The following is a 22,432-nucleotide window of genomic DNA, read 5'->3' as shown; positions in this document are numbered from 1 at the left end:
GTAGAATAATAATGGGTAGCATAAGAGGGGAAACTAAGATCCTCTTCCAACCAGAGCCCCACTCTGGATTTTACGATGTCTCCATATATGTCACCCTCTCCTCCTCCCAGCCTCGACAGGGAACCAGCCCGGGCCACGTCGGAAGACTGGCGGCCTCCCCCGTTGCCAGGGCGGTCTCCCCCGTTACCAGGGCGGTCTTCCCTGTTACCAGGCCTGGAGGACGAGGAGCGGACGGAGACGGGGGACGAGGAGCTCCCGAACCCCAGATGGTTGACCGCCCGAACTCACCTCAGGAGACTGTAATGAAAACCATAGAGATAGGCGCGGATGGAGGAAATCTCACACCTCCGGACTCGATACAAGACCATGAGAACATTTTGGTAGAAGTCAAAGATACTGACTTCTCCCCACAAGACTCTGCTTTAGAGATCCAACAAAGAGTGGTCCCTTTGCCCCTTGATATAAAAAAGGAACCTGCTGACACACCCAACAAACTACTGGTCACTGTAGGAAAAGAGGAAACAAACCAGTGCATGCTTGCCCCACCACCCCAGACAAGATTTCAGCTGTTTGATTACAACGGCATAAAGATGACTAACAATCGCTTATGCACCACACATCAGTGGACTAATATTGGTTACTGTCGTCAAGGACTGGTAGCAAGGTACTATCCCTATTTTAGAGCTGAATATTGGGACAGAACACTACCCCAGCTGGTAGCCGAGTCCACACCGGAAGGCACGGTGGATCACGTGGCCGTGCCCCCACTTCCAGGGAAAACCAGGGTGAGCGTTAGGCTGTACTCTCACCCTATCGGCCCTTGGTGTGTAGTGTCCACAGCCGAAGATCAACAAACTACCATCGTCTGCTGTTTGGCCGCGCCGTATGCCTAGCAGAGGCCAAGCGGGCCAAGAGAGGGTGTTGACAGTGCTGTGTAAAACACAAATTATTTTATAATTTTGACTCTGTGATGATTATACATTATCAATATTTAGCAAGGGTGCCACTGTTCGTTTTAAATACCCAAGATGAACAGTTAACTCGTATATCAGGCTCACAATTTGAATGATGGGTTTGTTTGTTTGGACCCGCACATTAAAACGATCAGACAGAAAAACTTTAATTACAAAAATAAGGTTTTATTGCTCAAATGTATGGATCAATAGAATGACTGGTAAGGCTATAAACCTGCCGATACAGACAAGTGGATTTGAGCTTTGTGGAGAATTGGTATTGAAATACCTACTCTAACCTAACTTATCTTAGCCTAATAGATATTAATTAGCATCAATTCCCAAGATGCCACAATTTGAACATGCTTACTGTAGGAAACCTTCAGTACTTCTATTCTATTTCCTTGGTTTTGGTCCATCTCAGATGACCGGAAACCAGTCCAGTCTAAAGGGTTACACTAGTTCAGTGCTTTTGGGTGTTAATGGTGCCATAGCCACTTTCAGGCAACAAGTGGTTTAATTCTGTACGGCGATATGACCACCCAGCTGTCCATCACTCTAGGCCCAACGCCGACATACAGTTCCTGGGTGACGGAGATGAGACGATAAGGCTCACACAGCATAGTCAACGTTCATTCTGAGTGTCACTCAATGGACAGTCGTCTTTTAGTGAGCAGCAACCGGTCTTTATTTAGTGTTGGAATCAAAAGTCCAGAGTGATGTGGATTCTATGAGAGAGAGATCATCCTCTGAATCTTTCACAGCACAAGCTTTTCCAACGAACCGGTCGTCTCCCAGAAATGTAGATTCCCTCGATTTTTTTTGTGTTGATCGTTTTTAGCCACTGTCCTTTGGAGGCGTGCCAGGTGTCATTTAAACTTCCCATCAAACTGAATTATTTAAGAAATACAACATTACTTATATCTGACACTCCCCAAATCTTATGTTGGTTATAAAGGCTGTTAAGAGATTTGAATAATTATCTACTGATCACAAACATACTGTACTGAACACTAAACAGCTGAGATCACCAGAAATTGGAATATAATATAGTACATTTTCATGAATTCAAATTAAAAAAAAAATAATAATTTAATAAATAATTTAGGAAGAAAATAAACCATGTGACATTTCAGGCAATTTCACATCTTTCAGGAAGTGTGACATTGATATTGCCATTAGAACGATGATGACGGAACATTGTTCTTAGTTCTCCCTGGTCTTTCTGTGTGAGAGAAAGCTGTGCGTGTGTCCATGGTCATAAATTAATCAACATTCCAGTGCTCTTTCATCTCTAGAGCAGAGTGAGGGAGGAAGTGTCTGGTCGACAAGCACGGGGCGGCAATTTAATGCTTTAACCGTCATCCGATGAGACTGTTGTGCCTTCAACAGTCTCCTTCAGGAAGGTAGCTCTTGAGTTCAACAGTCAAGTTATTTTACATCCTTTGGAAAGGACAGCGGTGCGTGCTTGAGTGGGTTTGGTGAAAGCACAGGCTTGTCGTCTTCTTGCTCTCCGAATCGCCTCGTCTTCATTTGCACTTTTGATGTGTTGTCTCTGTATTCTCCCGTTTACATTACAACAGTTCACCACAATGGACAGTTGGCTCGTCTGTTCATCGACATGACTAAGGCTGAGACGATATGCCATTTGGAAGAATCGATAAATCGGGACAAAATTATCGATAAATATCGATATTTGTATTAGTATGTATATATATAAATAAGTTAAACTTTTTTTTGATTATTTAAACAACAAATTTGTTTATTTTGCAGCAATTCTTTGTTGTTGCCGCCATCTTTAGTGTTACAGATTTCCCCAAACTACCACAGTGATCCTTCTCATTTTATAGTCTGGTCTCTGGATGTGATGGAGGAGTGAGTGCGCTGCATATTGAATGCACAGTGCAGAGTTGCAATTCAACTGAATTTACATGAAATGGGGATGTTTTAACCTCTTACCACACCGTATACGGGACCTCTTGAGGATGATTTGCCCACCAGCGCGACACGCTACTTTGGCGACCTCTAACGGCTCGGGCGTGCATATTTTTTAATACAATATATAGATCAAATTAAAGCCCTATTTGTTGCCTGTCGATAGCCAAAATCCGTTCAGCAGTTCTCAAGTTACATGCCGATATGTGAGGCATGCGCCGAAGTAGACGGCAGACTATGTACTACATAAGACTTCAGGCTATGGACCCAGGGTGTTTTCCAGCTAATAATATTTTTTTGGAAATACTATATTTGGATATTGCAACTACTACATGAGTAACACGTTTTTCTACAAGTTCAGACCTATGTTACTCTATTTCATTAGCACTACAAGTGAATTTTCTTTATTGTATCAGAAACTTCAGAATGTCATCTTTCAAAAGAGACCAGGCTCATGCATGTGCTATAAGTGTAACGTATAGTATTTGGTTTGCTATGTAGTCCTCAAGTTCAAGTTGAAAAAATTGGCACTTTTGGGGGCGCCTGTTTTTTAGTATAGTATAAAGACGATATGTATTAAAAAAAAAAAAAAAATGTACACATGCAAAATAAACTAAGTGCCGCCACTTATCGATTTCACACAGTTATCGATAATTATCGATAAGTGGTCTCAGCCTTACAACAGTTCACCACAATGGACAGTTGGCTTGTCTGTTCATCGACGTGGCACCAAACAACTAGGGACAATGTCCTTGTTTTAAAACCCACCAGATAAGAGACACCGAAAGGGCACGTGCCTTTGCCCCAACTCAGCCACCTGGAGACATAGCTGTTGGTGGAGAACATCTTTTAGGAAATTAACTCGTGTAATGTGTTCACTGTAGCCACTGAAAACAAGTTGCATGTCGTTGCATTTTTCTCCGATGGTTCAAAAGGGGAATCCTCTCTGGTTTTCAACTGTATATAATAAACCCTGCTTGCAGCAGCTAGGAGTAGATTTCTGCCCTTCACTATTGAAGGATGATTTTTAATTTTTTTTTTTCATTCTTCATTCATTCTTGGAGACACAAGGAAAAGGCAAACATTACAAGGTCAGAAGAGCTGAGGACAGCAGTTATCAGAAACTGTCAAAAGCAGGAAAAGCATGTTTTAGACCAATGGACACTTAGATACATCCCCTTTCTGAGATATAATTGTACCGTTATTTGCTTTTGTCAATAAGGGCATAGCTCATGTAATCAATAAATGTTTTGTTTTTTTAATAACAAAATCCTTTTTTGAAGTGAGACTCCACTCCTTGATCTCTGCTGAGTACTTCCTGTTCTCCTCTTTGCAATCCCCTCGCAGACGGGATAGGGCAGGGGTTCCCAAACTTTTCAGGCCGGGACCCAGAAAATAAGGCGTCAGAGAGCCGCGGCCCAATGCACATCGTCAGGCTTTTATTTTTTATTTTTTTGCCAGGCGACCGATTTTTTAAGCCAAATATCACTTAAATCCTATTAAGTTAGTTCAAGTTAGTTATTCATTTATATGTGCTATTTATGAGAGGTCTAACTTGTTGCAAAATAATAATGATAATAATAATAGCCTCATTAAAATACTATTGTTGCTTCGGTTGTTTTCAGCGTTTTATGTGCATAATCTGTTATTTAGTTTGAAATGTTCGTTGAAATAAGTAGATTTTTAGTTTTTGTTTATTTATTAAGTTAATGTAAAACCATATAGTCACATTTTAGAATACAATATAATAGCATTTTTGAATACAACTAGAAACACTGTCCTGGCCTGCTTCTAAGTTCAGTGGCCTAATTTTTTTTTTTTTAAATAATTTGATTTTTCTTTTTTTCTTTTTTTTTTTTAATCATCTCGCGGCCCTCCCGTGGCTGCTCGCGGCCCACCTTTGGGTCGCGACCCCGACTTTGGGAACCACTGGGATAGGGGACAGACCTGTCAGGTTAAAGGCCTCCTCTCAGACAGGATAGGGGACAGACCTGTCAGGTTAAAGGCCTCCTCTCAGACAGGATAGGGGACAGACCTGTCGGGTTAAAGGCCTCCTCTCAGACAGGATAGGGGACAGACCTGTCAGGTTAAAGGCCTCCTCTCAGACAGGATAGGGGACAGACCTGTCAGGTTAAAGGCCTCCTCTCAGACAGGATAGGGGACAGACCTGTCAGGTTAAAGGCCTCCTCTCAGACAGGATAGGGGACAGACCTGTCAGGTTAAAGGCCTCCTCTCAGACAGGATAGGGGACAGACCTGTCAGGTTAAAGGCCTCCTCTCAGACAGGATAGGGGACAGACTCTGGTGGGGGGGGGGGGGTCTCTGGTGAAGTCCCCCAAGTGGTAGGGCCAAGGGGTGTGGCCGAGGGGTGGGACCGAGGGGTGTGGCCAAGTGGTGGGACCGAGGGGTGTGGCCGAGGGGGGAACTGGGATTGGGCCTTACTGTCTTACATTTACATTTACTAATAGAAGGTACAAAATAGTATATTTTTCTCTTTAACACTTTGATTACCGGCCATAATAACATGGTCAAAACATGGTTGAATGCCGCCACCCACTTCAATGATAGCGTTATGAACGCATAATCTCTTGTCTTAAATTATGGCTATGTGTCTAATCTGCCCGTCGCTTATCAATGACTTGTTTGCAGTCAACATTGTCGAGACGGATTGTTTTTTAATCGGTTCGTTTCCGTTTTATAGCAGTTTGAAAAGCCCTCGTTTTTCAGGAAAATATATAGATTCCGTGATAATCGCCCTTTACTGGAATATTCGGGCATACACAAAAACGTTGTCATTTTTCGACCTATATATGAATCTTTTTCAAATAAACGCTAGATTATCGATAGTATATGTGTACTTATGCACGCTAGGGAAGTGGGCTGAAAAATCGATTATCTTATTTCCTGATCAGCGAGCACACACACACACACACACACACACACATAGGGCACACGTTGATATATCTGTGAAAAAAGCTCTGATTTCCCTAAGACTGGTCAAATAGATTCCTTACCTCAGATCAGATGTTATCCAAAAAGATTATTCCTATTCCTGATCGCCATTCCAAATATCGATCGCGTTTATTGATTCAGCGTTGGGTACTGTAAATATATATTCCACGTGTTTCCCGGGCCGGCGATCAACTTGCGTCTCTTCAGTTGACTTGCCGGAGAAGTAACATGAGGAGGTTGGACCGGTAGGGACATCTATGGATCCCATGGAATGTATTCCCAGTGTCAGAAATATTCTGTTACTAGGCTTGAGTAAATTGTAATGAAACAAAGGAGAATATAAATTATAAATTTTCTTTGCGTCTTTGACAGTGAATAACACCATGCTAAAAATGACCAGACATGAAAAACTGAGCTCATTCAGCACCTTCTTGAGATCATGTGTACAAAAGATCTAAGCAAATGAATAAAGGGAAGATGACGGAGGACAGAGGGTTTTGTACTAGATACAGTACTGAATTCTGCCATCCGGACACATGCAATTTGAAATATTATTATACAATATAGAATACTATAATAGAATTATAGCCAACTCTATGGATTGGGCCAAATCTCCTCTTTCAAATGGCAGAGATCAATTTGGATTTAGTATCTCCAGGGGTGCACTGAAGAACCGTGAATGAAATCTACTGTATGTACAGTTCCATTCTTAAAATGGATATGGCTCCGCCATTTTGAATCCGTTTTCAATGCGGATTGTTGCAAAATGTTCACAGAAGGTACACACTAACTGTGCTCCAATCTATGCCAATAACGTTCAGTTTTGTGGTAGAGAATCCAGAGAAATAAAAAACATTCATACGCAAGTAATTTGCTTGCAGGAAGTTAGAATCGGCTGGGTACTGTAGTTTTTCGAAATGTCAACGCTCATTGAGATAAGAGCTCTGGATGCCCTCTACTCGTATATGACTACAACTGGCGATGTTCCGCTAATTCAAAATGGCAGATATTCGCTAAATTATTAAGACATTCCATAAACTAAAATCTCACTAATAACACTTTAACCTATTGGTAAACAAACGTATAGCTGAAAATACACTGACTGCTGTTGTGACATGGTTAGGGTCTTTACTATTGGATACATTTGAAGGACCGCTCGGGCCCCGGGCCCTCTTGAGGACTATTTGTATAGTACTGTGTGCATGTTCAAACGGGAATGGAACACACATCTGTGCAATAGCACCAAAGTCACTGGCCCACTGTGTGTGTAAATCCTGTTCGTAGCTACAAACGAATCTCCGAAAAGAAACCATTCGATCATGCCAAAATCGGCCACAAGAAGTTTGTAAGTGGAATTACGAAGAAATTTGTTTATAACTTTCTCATAAGTCCATTCGAGCATGAGGTCTAATGGTTGCTATGTTACAGGCAGCAATGTTGGAAGATGTTGTATCAACATAGAGAATGACATAATTTCCATTTCTATTCTATTCCTTTTCTAGAATAAGGAATTCCTTTTCCAATTCACATTAAATTTGTATGTCTTCCCTCCGCCGGCTCCAGTGGGCGTTGTAGCTTCGCTATCTTGGCTAACTTTGTTAACGCTATCTACCGTCAAGTTACCGTTATCCGCCTCGGTAACATGAGCTGCCTCGCCTGATTCCTCTTTCTCCTCTTCTATCTTTTGCACAAAATAAAAATTAATGGGCTTCGTCATGGCTGAATTGTTTACGTTGTCTGACTGAATTAATACAGTGCCGGTACCATTACTTTCCAGTCGCGTGACCACAGGAAACTCTACTGGGATTGGAAGTTTGGAACGTTAATGCGGCTTGTGAAATGTGGGACTTTTTGAACGATTAGCAGCGGAGTGAAAAAAGCACGACTGATGTTGTAATCTTCACTCGCACACCGTGCGAGTAATTGATTTTTCCGGTTCGTGCACACATATTTTTAAGGGCAAATGCGAGTAAAATGGTGGCACTGTAGAGCCCTGGTCTGCATTTTTTTATAGAATATATAGACTTGAAGCCTATTTTTTGCCCGTCGATTGCCCTTTCAGGCGACAAAATCCGTTCAGCGTTACATGCCGATATGTGAGGTGTGCGCCAAAGTACACGGCAGAGCTTTTTTTGTTTCTTCGATTACCACCCTTGACTCCCGGTGCTCTAGCTCTGTCAATCATTTGGTGATCTCGAAAATGATTGGACAGGGTTGTAGCCAATGAGTGTGGCTTTCCAATGATATCCAACTTGGGGATCTGCGAATCAGGGATCTAGGTGAAAAGTCACGAGCGAAAAAAACAGGAAGAGAAAAAACCGCAGAATGAATTGAAGTCGATGAGGAAATGGTTTACTGGAGAGCTTTTTTCTTTCTCCACAGTTTACCAAAATCGCTCTTTATCACCCTTTTCTGAATGGATTTTTTACTAATTTGGGACTACATAAGACTTCAGGCTATGGACCCAGGGTGTTTCCAGCTAATACCGATATTTTTTTGGAAATACTATATTTGGATATTGCAACTACTAACGTGAGTAACAAGTTTTTCGACAACTCAAGTTCAGACCTGTTACTCTACTTCATTAGCACTAAAAGTGATCTTTCTTTATTGTATCAGAAACTTCAGAATGTCATCTTTCAAAAGAGACCAGGCTTAGCATGTGCTATAAGTATAAAGTATAAAGATACGCTTTTCAAAAAAGGTATGCAGTTCTCAAGTTCAAGTTTAAAAATGGCCACTTTTCTGGGCGCCAGTTTAAAGAGACTGGAGCCAGAACCGTTGTTTGTAAATACCACGCAACTGAACATTTTAACCTGGGAAATGGCCATAATATGGGCCTTTTAAAGCACTCGTGAAATTGTTGTAGTCCAAAGAAAGAGGAGACCCAGGGCTTTCGATGGACGTCTACATTTAAAATAAATAAAACTACACTACCCAGCTCACACCAGCCACGTCAAAAAAAAATTATGTCTTACAAGCAATGACTAATTGGAATGTGTCGTGTTTATATCTCACGGGTCAAACAAACCTCAACGTTATTGCCATAAGATACAACGTACATTGTTTCTATACCTCTCTGTGAATGTCTGAGAAAAAACCCAGACCTGATCCGGTAAAAATGTATGGAACTGTCACCATTATCCGGAAGTAACTGTACTTTGATTTCATTCACGGTTTTTGCTGCCCTCTACTGGGCCCCTTTTGGTACTACATTCAGATTTGGCTGGGTCCGTGGCTTTCGATAGATGTATTACATGACCATAATAGAGGCATTTATAGGCCTAGCATTCAATATTCATATTTCATATTGCATGTGTCCGGATGACAAAATTAAGTACTGTATACAAAAAAACCTGTAAATGATCTGCCCTTTGTTCATTTGCTTAGCTTTTTACTATACTTGTTCTCAAGAAGAGCTCAGTGGCATCGTTTTGCTTTTGATAATTGTTAGCATGGTGTTATTCAACGTCAAAGATATAAACAATTTAATAATAATAATCATTTATATTCTCCTTTGGTTCATTACAATTTACTCAAGCATAGTCACACACAATATATCTGACACTGGGAATACATTCCTTGAGGTCCATGGATGTCCCTAGATACCAGGAACATGCTAATAGAAGCTTCTATCCCCAGGCCATCAGGATGCTCAATGCTCAATGAACAATAACACTACTGTATGTAACAACCATCAGATGCACTCACAGCACACACATCCACACGCACACACTCACTTTAAACAAACAACACACTGCAGCACCCACTTTACCCACTTTAGAACACCTAAACACACTTTATATTTATTGGTAAAGAATTTGCACTACAACCCATACCTCATTACACCTTACTCTAAATTGTACCTCATCCCATTTCTGCTTTGCACTGTATAGTATATTGTATTGTAACTCTGTTACTTCTACTCTGCATTGTACATTGTATATATGTATATACTGAACACTTTTGTCTACGTACTTGACTTCTATTTTATACTTTCCTATACTTATTTTATACTTATCTATTTTTTGTCTAGCACAGTCTCTGGAGCGTAACAGAAAGAAGCATTTTGTATAAAAGTATTCTGTACTTCTGTATGACAACTACTGTAATAAAGAAACTTGAACTTGACCTTGTAATTCTTCATTTACTTGGGTACCGTATGTACTTTTAGGCACATTTTCTGAAAATATGGCTAGGGCTCAACTGGTTAGAATAGGTGAAAATAACACATTTGTACTGCATGAAAAACAATGGCATGGCTTTTGCCCAAAACTGCATGGGATTAGCATAATGTGGCCGTGTCTCTAAAGGAGAGACTTGTGGAACCCATAGAACCCATTTTCATTTGGATATCTTTTTTTTTATATTTTATATATATATATATTATATTTTTTTATATTATATTTTTCTCCCATCCCAATTTCGTATTATCAAATTCTACCCTCCTTCTGTCTCGAACGTTGTTAGACCATGCCTCCCACTGGTCGGCTGCAATGTGGATGAAGCCTTGCATCACGTGTCCCCTCCGGTACACGAGGAGGCAGCCGGCGCATCTTTTCACCTGAACAGCGTGATCTCTCAGCGGCGAGGAGTAACGCGTGGGAGGCTCACGCTACCCCCGTCGCTTCCTGATTCTACTGCGCAGGCGCACCAACCGACCTGTAGGAGTCGCTGTCCACGACGTCCGATCCCCACCCACCGGCTTTCCCACCCCCTAATACTGCAAATTGTATTAGTATGAACGACCAGCCAAGCCGGAAGCAACGCCGAGAGCTGGGCTCGAACCCAGCGTCTCCTGCGTTAGTGGCGAGTGCCTTGCCCACTGCGCCACTTAGCCGAGCCTTCATTCGGATATCTTGAGGTGAGACGTCAAGGGATCCCTAGTTTATCCCTTGCCAGAATTTAGCCAAGCTTTATTTAGCCCCCTTCCCGAAAAGCTAGCATGACATGGGTACCAATGAATTCCTTAGGATCGATGGACAGGAGTCTTGTATTAATATTGTTGTTGTGATGATGATGATGATGGTAGTAGTTGTTGTTGTCTTCCAGGAGTACCTGCTGAAGCAGGGTAATGTCGAACAGAGTCCTGTTGCCTTCCTGGAGTCGGAGAGCAGCTCAGACAGACTGCTGGTCATCATCCAGAACAAACACATCGCCCGCCACGTACACAAGGTAACACACACACACACACACAAGGTAACAACATACACACAACACACACATACACAAGGTAACAGCACACACATTGCCCAGCACATACACAAGGTAACAACACACACATTGACCAGCACATACACAAGGTAACACACACATCGCCCAAAAAGGTGACATGCATGCGCACAAACACTGACTGACTGGCTGACTGACTGACTGACTGACTGACTGACTGACTGGCTGACTGACTGGCTGGCTGACTGGCTGGCTGGCTGACTGACTGACTGACTGACTGACTGACTGACTGACTGACTGACTGACTGACTGACTGACTGACTGACTGACTGACTGACTGACTGACTGACTGACTGGCTGGCTGGCTGGCTGGCTGGCTGGCTGGCTGGCTGACTGGCTGGCTGGCTGGCTGACTGACTGACTGACTGACTGACTGACTGACTGACTGACTGACTGGCTGGCTGGCTGGCTGGCTGGCTGGCTGACTGACTGACTGGCTCACTGGTTGACTGACTGACTGGCTGGCTGGCTGGCTGACTGACTGGCTGGCTGGCTGGCTGACTGACTGGCTGGCTGGCTGGCTGACTGACTGACTGACTGGCTGGCTGACTGATTGGCTGGCTGACTGACTGGCTGGCTGGCTGACTGACTGACTGGCTGGCTGGCTGGCTGACTGACTGACTGGCTGGCTGACTGACTGACTGGCTGGCTGACTGACTGACTGGCTGGCTGGCTGGCTGACTGGCTGGCTGGCTGACTGACTGACTGACTGACTGGCTCACTGGCTGACTGCTGTGTCTGTGTCTGTGTGTCAGATCCCAGGCCTGGTGCGTCTGAAGCGCCTCCCCCAGGTGGTGTTCGTGGGGCTGAACGGTGCGGACGACCTCAGGAACAACAGCTACAACGAGCTGTTCGTCTCCGGAGGCTTCCTGGTGTCCGACGAGTTCGTCCTCAACCCAGACTTCATCACACACGGTAGGGGCAGCGAGTTCGTCCTCAACCCAGACTTCATCACACACGGTAGGGGCAGGGCCATATATATATATATATATATATATATATAGTGCATCCAGAAAGTATTCATACCCCTTCACTTTTCCCACATTTTGTTGTTACAGCCTTATTACAAAATGGATTAAATACATTTTTTCCCTCAAACTTCTACACACAATACCCCATAATGACCAAATGAAAAAAGATTTTTAAATTTTTTTTGCAAATGTATTAAACATAAAAAGATTTAATATCACATGTACATAAGCATTCACACCCTTTGCTATGACACTAAAAATTTTGCTCAGCTCCATCCTGTTTCCTCTGATCATCCTTGAGATGTTTCTACAACGTGATTGGAGTCCACCTGTGGTCAATTCAATTGATTGGGCATGATTTGTAAAGGCACACAACCCGTCTATCAGGTCCCACAGTTGACAGTGCATGTCGGAGCACAAACCAAGCCATGAAGTCCAAGGAATTATTTGTAGACCTCCGAGACAGGATTGTATCGAGGCACAGATCTGGGGAAGGGTACATCTCTGCAGCACTCCACCAATCAGGCCTTTATGGTAGAGTGCCCAGACGGAAGCCACTCCTCAGTAAAAGGCACACGACAGCCCGCATGGAGTTTGCCAAAAGGCACCTACAGGACTCTCAGACCATGAGAAACAAAATAGTCTGGTCTGATGAAACCAAGATTTAACTCTTTGGCCAGAATGCCAAGCGCCATTTTTGGAGGAAATCAGGCACAGCTCATCACCTGGTCAATACCATCCCTACAGTGAAGCATGGTGGTGGCAGCATCATGCTGTGGGGATGTTTTTCAGCGGCAGGAACTGGGAGACTAGTCAGGATCAAGGGAAAGATAAATGCAGCAATGTACAGAGAGATCCTTGATGAAAACCTCTTCCAGAGTGCTCTGGACCCCAGACTGGGGTGAAGGTTCACCTTCCAACAGGACAACGACCCTAAGCACACAGCCAGGATAACAAAGGAGTGGCTTCGGGACAAGTCTGTGAATGTCCTTGAGTGGCCCAGCCAGAGCCCAGACTTGAACCTGATTGGACATCTCTGGAAAGATCTGAAAATGGCTGTGCACCGACGCTCCCCATCCAACCTGATGGAGCTTGAGACAATCTGCAAAGAAGAATGGGAGAAACTGCACAAAAATAGGTGTGCCAAACTTGTAGCATCATTCAAGAAGACTTGAGGCTGTAATTGCTGCCAAAGGTGCTTCAACAAAGTATTGTTCAAGTTTCAAGTTTCTTTAATAGTTGTCATACAGAAGTACAGAATACTTTTGTACAAAATGCTTCTTACTGTTGCGCTCCAGAGACTGTGCATGACAAGATAAGTATGAAATAAAAACATAGTAAAAATTAGAAGAAAAAAAAAAGAGGTCACAGTGTTCAGTTTAGACATATGTACAATGTTCGTAGACGTAGTTACCATACAATATACAATACTGTGCAGTGTACTAATATACAATACTATATAGTGCAAGGCATAAATGGACGAGGTGCAGTTTAGGTACAATTCACAGTAGGTGTACGAGTTGTAGTGCAAATCCTTTATCAATAAATATAAAGTGTAAGTGTGTTTGTGTGATCTAAAGTGTGGAGAGTGGGTGCTGCAGTGTGTTGTTTGTTTGAGTGAGTGTGTGTGTGCGTGTGGGTGTTGAGTAAAGGGTGTGAATACTTATGTACTTATCTGTTTATTCTTTAAAAATGTTTTATACATTTCCAAAAAATTCTAAAAAACCTTTTTCACTTTGTCATTATTGGGTATTGTGTGTAGAATTTTGAGTGGGAAAAAGATATTTAATCCATTTTGTAATAAGGCTGTAACATAACAAAATGTGGGAAAAGGGAAGGGGTATGAATACTTTCCGGATGCACTGTATGTCGCACGTGCTATGAAGAAATCAGTCTGTGCTAGGGCTGGGCGATTAATTGATTAATTCGAATACATGATTTAGGACGATTTAAGAAAAATATATATATATATATATAATTTCTTTTCAAGAGTCACCTTTTATTTTACAAAAAGTGATGTTTGGTGAAAGTTAGATTTGCACTTTATTAATCCCAATAGGGAAATTCATTCTTGTTTGATGATCAAGAGGCACCTTTTATTTGTTGAAGTTTGGTGAAAAAGCAAGTTATTGCACTATTAATCCCAATAGGGACATTCATCTTTGTTTGATCAAGAGTAACCTTTTATATATATAATCTTAATTTTTTTTATGGAAGATTGGTGAAAGTTAGGTTTGCACTTCAATCCCAATAGGGAAATTCATCTTGGTTTTTGTGTCAAATAAAAACAAAGCTTTTTTAAATGATTTCCTTGGCGTTTCTAGTTTTTAAGAGAAAGAAATCGATTAAAATCATAAATCGGATGTGGTGTGCCCTAGTCTGTGCGATGAATGAATTGATGGCCTGTGTGAGAGAAAAATAATTGCGTGTGAAGTGAATCGATGGGCCTGGGCCACACTACTTGGTAGTTGTATTCTATTGTGCGATTAAAGACCATGTCTGCGTAGAGTCCATACATCCAAACACCAAATCCCATAATTCCTAGCGAACAAACGAAACTCTCCGTGATGTGAAGATGAAAATTAATGTGGCCTATTGCATCGCCAAAGAATAACTTCCTTTCAATAAGTTTAAGCCACAAATGTTTGCTCTGCAAGAAGAACAGAGCGGATATCAGTCCAATTTATGACAACCACATCCGATGTGGAGAGATGATGGAGACAATAGCCGATGAAATGAAGTCGGACCTGGCAGTGATGATTGATGGGGACACGGACACTTCTAACAAATAATGTGAAATGGTCTACGTTCGAAGCATTATAATTTATAATCCGCTTGTTCGTTGGCTTTCCATTTATAATTTATTTATAAATGGAAAGCCAACGAACAAGCTGATCGGACAACAGGAACTAGAGCACAGCCATGCATTAGGTGAGTAGCCCACTATTAGGAAGTTTTTCAATACTTAAATACAGGCTACTTAAATTTCCCTCTGGGGATCAATAAAGTATCAATCTATCTATCTATCTAACAACGAGACAATATGCAAATAAGGAAATACTAATAATTGTCAGTGACACAGATCCCCGTATATGAAATTGGCTGGCAACTTACTGCTGGTAAAATCACTGTTTATTTCTCGTTTTGCATAGTATTACATTCCTCTTCTATAAACAATCAAAGTCCCACCGTAAGAGCGATGGCCTCATACGGGTCCATTAAACCTTTTTGATTAGCGTCTTTCCTTCGAGCTAAGTTGAACTGAACATTTCACTGTCAAAAGCGCAAACGTAAACACTGTTGCGTCGCAACACAGCAACACGGTTTTCTAAATAAAGGTCACATATACACATACCGTAGTAGGCCTCTCAATCAATCAATTCTTAAAATAAAAGTCTCGGATATACATAAACATTAATTGGCATAGATCTCTATAAACCGCCCAACACATTGATCACTTTAGGCACACACTGAAACCAGTAACATCACCTCATGGGGTTATTTACAATAATAATAAAACATTTTATTTATAAAGCACTTTTCATTGTGAAACAAAGGTATGCAGAGTTCCTTGTACTCCTGATTAATGCAATGGTGTGTGTCTGATAATCTCATTCAAGGAGTACTACAAGCACACACACACAGTTTGTTGTTTTTGTTCCATTAGTGATTTACATACTTTCTAAATAAAAAACATTGTATGACACATTTAAACAGATTTGCACTGCTAATTTGAAGCGTAACATATTGATGTCTTGTATACAGATGTTATGTCCCTGCAATTTAACATTATGGGTAAATAAAGAGAAAATGTTTGTCTGAAAACATTTCTTGTTAAGGTTTGGATTTAGTTTGCCCTGTATGCAAGATTCATGTCCTTTGCCAGTCACATACCTAAGTGATGAACTGCACTACGTGTGGTTGTTTTTAGAGATTTTAGATACGTTTAACGTTTTATACTCGTGCTACAAGATTTTGGTCTGTGCTACAAAACTATCAACCTCTGTAGCACCAGCAGCCCTGACACACGCACACACACACACACACACACACACACACACACACACACACACACACACACACACACACACACACACACACAGAGACACATAGACAAAACACAGGGGTCAAATCTAAACACACACACACACTTACAATAAAATAAAATACAAACTCTTACTGTCATGCACTCTTCCTAATATACTAACATACACTCAACACTGCAGCACTCAAGTCTTTACTCTTTGATGAACATTGTTACTCAGCTCAAAGAGTTGTACCCTTCCTACTAACTTGTCGTACAAAACTTGTAAGTCGCTTTGGATAAAAGCGTTAAGCTAAATGACTAAATGTAAACGGGCATGTGTGCTTGTGCACACAGAGACATACAGTATAGACAAAACACAGGGGTAAAATCTAAACAAGGATCAAACTGGCTCAAAGGCGAAGGTCTCCATGACTGCAACCTGCCAATAAAGTACTACTACTAAAAAGATTTATTCAGAGACTGGGATATTTATTACCTCAATTTTATTATGATCACTCTATAATCATTTGATTGATTGTGAGCTCTGGGTACAGCTGGTTGGTAATATAAAGGGCCACCACCAAGTCCAACCAGTTACAATGTTTGGAACCGTATAAAAACACAATTATACACTCTAGCTTTTGTGAATATTATCTAAAGTTCATGAATTACTTTATTACATTGTGACTGTGTATCCCCAGATTAGAGCCATATGAAATCCATTTATTTTGTTTCCAAATTCCATTTATTTTTTTCCCAAATTCTGTTTTCTTTTTCGTTTTAATATTTCAAAATTCAGCATTTAGCTTTTTACGCAAATTTTACCATCAGAAATGGTGTCTAATAAGTGGGAATGAATAAATGTCCACGATTGAATAAGATATAACAGTCCATTTAATGTTTTTAAGTGCTGCAACTCAGAAATACAGTTAAATTGTACACAATATTTTTCAAATAATATTGTGACAAAATAAAAATGCACACAAAATAAAGATACACATTTCAAGTGTAAACAATAGATACAGCTAGCTACTACTGACATTATGACAATGTCAGTAGCCTAGCTATGTCTATTCTATTGTGATGAAATCTAGTAATGCATAATTTATGCACCTTTAGTTTAGTTCATTTAGTTTATAAAGGACAGTGTGTACTGACAATCATTTGCATTAAACAAATAGATGGGTGCACCAGATTTAGCAAGAAGCTATCATTTCCATCTATAGTCCTATGTACTTTAACGTTACATAGATATTTGATCACAATAGTGTCAGTGATTACCCTCGCCCTCTAGCTGTATCTATTGTGATCACCAGAGATCATCGTTAGAGAGCTGGTGTGTTTTGGGAAGCACAGTGTTTTTCCTTGTTTCTGACATGGCTTTTGGAGACTAAGTGATCTTCGCACGTGTTTTTGCGGGTCCAGTCGATGGTATGTTGACAGAATTTGCAAAACACCTTATCGCCCGAGGCATAAAAGTCATTAGGATACTGCTCTGCTCTGAATTTAGGGCTTATTGCGGAATTTCTTCGCTTTTTTGACTACGTTAACACCGAAGCAGCCAGACGCTCGGACACTGCTGTGTTGTGTGTAACACGCTGTAGCGTCCCCGGTCATGTTTGCTTTGCACCAAACGTCCCATCTTCTCCCGAACACGGAATTTCAGTCCCGATTAGGGCAAATTCTGCAATATTCCACATTTTACAGTTAATTCCATTTTTATTGGTCAATTCTGCGATTCTCCTGAAGACAATTCTCCTTCAATCCACACACTCGTTTATGTCTTTGTTGTTTCATAACGTCTGGCTGCTCTGCTGATGTTGTTGTTGTTGTTGTTGTTTCAGAACGTCTGGCTGCTTTGCTGATGGTGCTGGAGCAGCAGAATTCTCCAGATTGTGTCTGGAGATGGAGAGTCCACTGCAAAACCCAGATGAAACTAAAGCAACAAGCCAGGTACCAGTATTGCTGATGATACTACTACTACTGCTACTACTACTACTACTACTACTACTACTACTACTACTACTACTACTGCTGCTATTACTGCTACTACTACTACTACTACTACTACTACTACTACTACTACTACTACTACTACTACTACTACTACTACTACTACTGCTGCTACTACTGCTACTCAGTGATGGGCAAGCTACTTGGAAAATGTAGCAAGCTACACTACAAGTTACTCTCGATTAAATATAGCTCAACTACAATGGAAGCTATCCCCAGATAAATGTAGCAAGCTACACTACAAGAACATGGCAAAAATAGCTAGCTACATCGGCACTACTTTTTTTTTTTTTTTTTTTACTTCATGATCACGTTTCCACCAAACAAATAGACAGGCAAAATAAATGCTCAGTTTGATTGTTGATTATAAAACTGAAACAAGCCCTCGGTCTGGCTTTTTGTGTCATCCTTTTAACATGAACTTGTATTATGTACAAAATCCAGGAAGGCAAGTTTAGCTGGGTGCAGCCTCTACAAAAGAAAAGAAAGAGACCATTTGGTTTGATCAGTTTTTATAGTATAATTTGTTGATTACTTTTGATGCAGTAATGGTCTTTCTTTTCTATTCTATCTTTATGTATTATTTATCCCTAAACTCTGCATCTTCTGGCTGCCTGATACCCTCTCCTAGCTGAAACCTGCCCACTTTATCAACCAAAAACACACTTCTTCAATATCTGAATTTTAACTAATAATAACTGTCTTACTGCATTTTTTCTATTATGCTACCATGTCTATACTACCACCAACTATGCTAATATGTCTATACTACTACAGTACAGTATGTACTCAAGAGTATAACACTCAAGCTCGACACTGCTAGACAAACAATACTACTTATCCTTGGCTGCTAGATGTACCACTCCTGCTGACTTGTTGTACACAATTTGTAAGTTGCTTTGAATGAAAGCGTCAGCTCAACGACCAAATGTATCTAAATATGTAACTCACAAAACATTCCATGGCCCCAAAATCATGTGGGGACCCCCCCTGGGGGTCCTGACCCACAGGTTGAGAACCACTGCTCTAGGTGATATTTTCCCTCTTAGTGTTTTATGGTAGTTTGTTTTTTCTTTTCTCCACCCCCATAATATTGTTCATTTTCTGCCTACAGTGAAACATGTTAGTTAAATCTGTTGACAAAAAGTGCACTGACTTGTGTGCTGTTTGGGAACAGTTGACAATGTGGGGGACCCTGATGGAAACAAGACAAACGTCTTTCTCAGGTCTGCATCCCCTTAACAATTGTATGTATTGAGCCGTACTGTATTGTACCCATTCTGCAATCTGTTAAATAAAGTTTTCATTCATTCATTCATTCATTCATTCATTCATTCATTCATTCATTCATTCATTCATTCATTCATTCATGTTTATGTAAAGCTTTTCATCAGCTTACCTGAATATATGTGTTCTCAAGTTAGTGCTGGGCGTGTGGGATGTTGAGAGAAGCTTCGTTTTTGGCGGACACAATAAACACATATGTTGTTGTTATTGACATCATCTTCATCAATGCCATCAGCCCTGGAAACATCGAATCCTTCTGCTATTTCGCGCAGACTTTGTTCGTTCATTCATTCATGGTCTGTGTTTAGATTTTTTTTACTTCCTGGTTTGCCGAGCTGGAGTGGCATGTCCCGCCCTATCCTGCCTCTGATTGGCCTACCCGTAATGTTTTCTAAACCAACCAACCAATCATAGTGGGTTTTCTCCAATAGCATCCAGCTGCAGGACAGAAGAACACGACACTCTCAGGACCGAAGACACTTTTTTTTTTTTTTTTTTTCTGTTTCTCCGGATGTAGCGTGTAGCGTTTTGCTGACGCTACGGCACTACTTGATTCGAAAACTAGCTGCGCTACAGAGATCGCTACTTGATTCAAAAGTAGCGACGCTACCATCACGCTACTGAAAATTTTTGTTAACACTTTGATTGCCTAAGGCTAAATTCATGATATACCATCCGTTGCCAGCTCTATTTAACATGGAGAAGTTCCCCTTCTTTGCAGAGCTATAACTTTTTAAATTCTATTGCTAGATTGCCATTATTAGGGCCCATTCAAGGTCCTATATGTATTGTTCATTGTGTAAAACTTTTTCATTCACATATTCATAGTAAAATATGGTCTAAAGTATAAGTATGTTTTCATCTCTTTCTGCAGCTTTCTCCAGAACGTGATTTATAGCCCCAAATGCATTATATTGATGATGAAATACAGTTTGGTAGGAATCTGTGCGAGATCAAACATTTCAATTGGACGTACTTCTAGAAGTTTCTACGTATCATCTGATGATGACCGGATGGGCGGGGGATCGTTTATAATTCCGTGGGCAGCGTTATATCATTCATCTAGTGTGGGTGATATGATCATCAGAGCAGTTTATATCGAACACGTTCAAAAATAACGCTGAATCTTACCGTATCTTCCTCGCGCCGTTGGACGATGAGCGTGGAACTGAAATATTCCTATTATGGGATGTAGAAATACGCGATCTATTTCCAAGTTGTATAATAGTATATACATCCAAATCATGTTGTTTATCGAGTTATTGGCAACGGATCGCTATGTATTGTGTCGATCGAGTCCCGGGACCTATAGAGAGTGCCCGGAAGTAATATGGACGATCACCACTTCATCCACATGACTTCCTGTTTGGCGCTTCTGCCGATCGGCCACCAGATGGCGCTCTTGAACCGCTAGAGGTTTGAGAGGAGGCCAGCACTGTGTCTCAGGGCTGCGGAGGAAAAATATGATTTCGATCACAGATTTTTTAAATATTGATATTAAAGACGAGTTAGGGCGTCCTCGGCAACTTTAGCATGGCTAGGAAAGACGCCTAAACACGTTTTCGGCACTTAAAGTGTTAAGCTATGTAGCGTCGCTACTTGTAGCTAGCTACTGCCCATCACTGCTGCTGCTACTACTACTACTGCTGCTACTACTACTACTACTACTACTACTACTGCTGCTACTACTGCTGCTACTACTGCTACTACTACTACTGCTGCTGCTGCTACTGCTACTACTGCGACTACTACTGCTGCTACTACTACTGCTACTACTACTGCTACTACTGCTACTACTACTACTACTATTACTACTGGTGCTAACAGGAAGCTACCTAGCCCGAGACTACAGGAGGCTACATAGCCCTAGTCCACAGGAACGCAGGCTAATTAGCCACAAGTGAATTGAATGCTAACTGAAGGCTACCTAGCCGGAGCCCACAGGAACGCAGGCTAACTAGCCACAAGTGAATCGAATGCTAACTGAAGGCTACCTAGCCGGAGCCCACAGGAACGCAGGCTAATTAGCCACAAGTGAATCGAATGCTAACTGAAGGCTACCTAGCCGGAGCCCACAGGAACGCAGGCTAACAAGCCAGTGCTAACAGGAAGTGAACTGGCCCTAGCCAGACAAGAGCTAACTAGCTCACCACAGGCTAACTAGCCATTGCGAACAGGAACGAATAGCAGGCTACCTAGCCCGAGACTACAGGAGCGCCGGCTAACGAGCCAGTACTAACACGATGTCTCACAATCATTCCCACCTCACCGAGGACGAGGATTTACCCTCGGATGATGGATTGGGAGTTTTCATACCCGGCCTGGGTCTAGACTACCTAGGAGAGCGGGGAGAAAACCCAGAGTCCCCTGAAACGTTTGCGGGAAGTGAGGAATTCACAGAACCAAGCGAATCACTATACCCAGAGCTGCCAGCTGTACAGCAGGCAGTAATTGGAACACGGAAGGTCACGGCAGCTACGGCGCCCGCATACTGGCCCGACAGCCTGGGACTTCAGGGACAGTGGAACCCACTGCCCCAAATCCCTACACCAAACTCTCCGCGAGGGGATCAGACCATGCCCCCTGGCATGTCAAGATTGAATGAAATCTCTTGTACTATTAAACCCAGATCTCAACCAGGAAACCCTAAGCATATACAGCACCTATGGGTCTGCTCCATATGGTTACACAACTTTGTACCAAAAGGAAACCACACGTTGTGGTTAACCCGGCCAACCGAGGCCTACGTAATGCAGGAGGCAAAAACCATACAAGATATGGCAGGACCCGGCTACGCCGACTGGTGCGCAAGAGAAGTGGCCAGACAACCTCATAACCTCCTTAAGGACGGCACAGTGCTGGTAGGAGTCCCCTACCTACTTAAAAATAAGGGTTACGAGGGGATACTGACAATTGCCATGCAGGACGTGCTGCCAGGAACAGACCTTGAAGGCCAAACCCGAGTACTCCTGGCATATTACAGGAATATTTTCAGACAAGCCCAGGGAGTAGGCATAACAAGCCTAGTCATGACATTGTTTGGAACAGGGATTTGGCACTATG

The 22,432-nt window shown here is 41.7% G+C and overlaps 1 protein-coding gene across 1 annotated transcript in view; it reads left to right on the top strand.

Moving 5' to 3' along the window:
• The window catches only part of LOC311229905 (protein TASOR-like), a gene marked incomplete at its 5' end in the record, with an annotated part of 180,099 nt that overhangs the window by 136,877 nt on the left and 20,790 nt on the right, over nt 1-22,432 (top strand). Inside the window, 3 exons of the mRNA XM_084315973.1 lie at nt 10,892-11,014; nt 11,827-11,986; nt 17,914-18,022. Of these exons, the coding sequence (XP_084172099.1) occupies nt 10,892-11,014; nt 11,827-11,986; nt 17,914-18,022 (392 nt within the window). The remainder of the gene's footprint in view (nt 1-10,891; nt 11,015-11,826; nt 11,987-17,913; nt 18,023-22,432) is intronic.

This window comes from Notolepis coatsorum (genome assembly GCF_963971535.1).
Source record: "Notolepis coatsorum genome assembly, chromosome: 6".
NCBI classification, from domain to species: Eukaryota; Metazoa; Chordata; class Actinopteri; order Aulopiformes; family Paralepididae; genus Notolepis; species Notolepis coatsorum.
The sequence above is the reverse complement of the archived record's forward strand: the minus strand, read 5'-3'. Positions and strand labels throughout refer to the sequence as shown.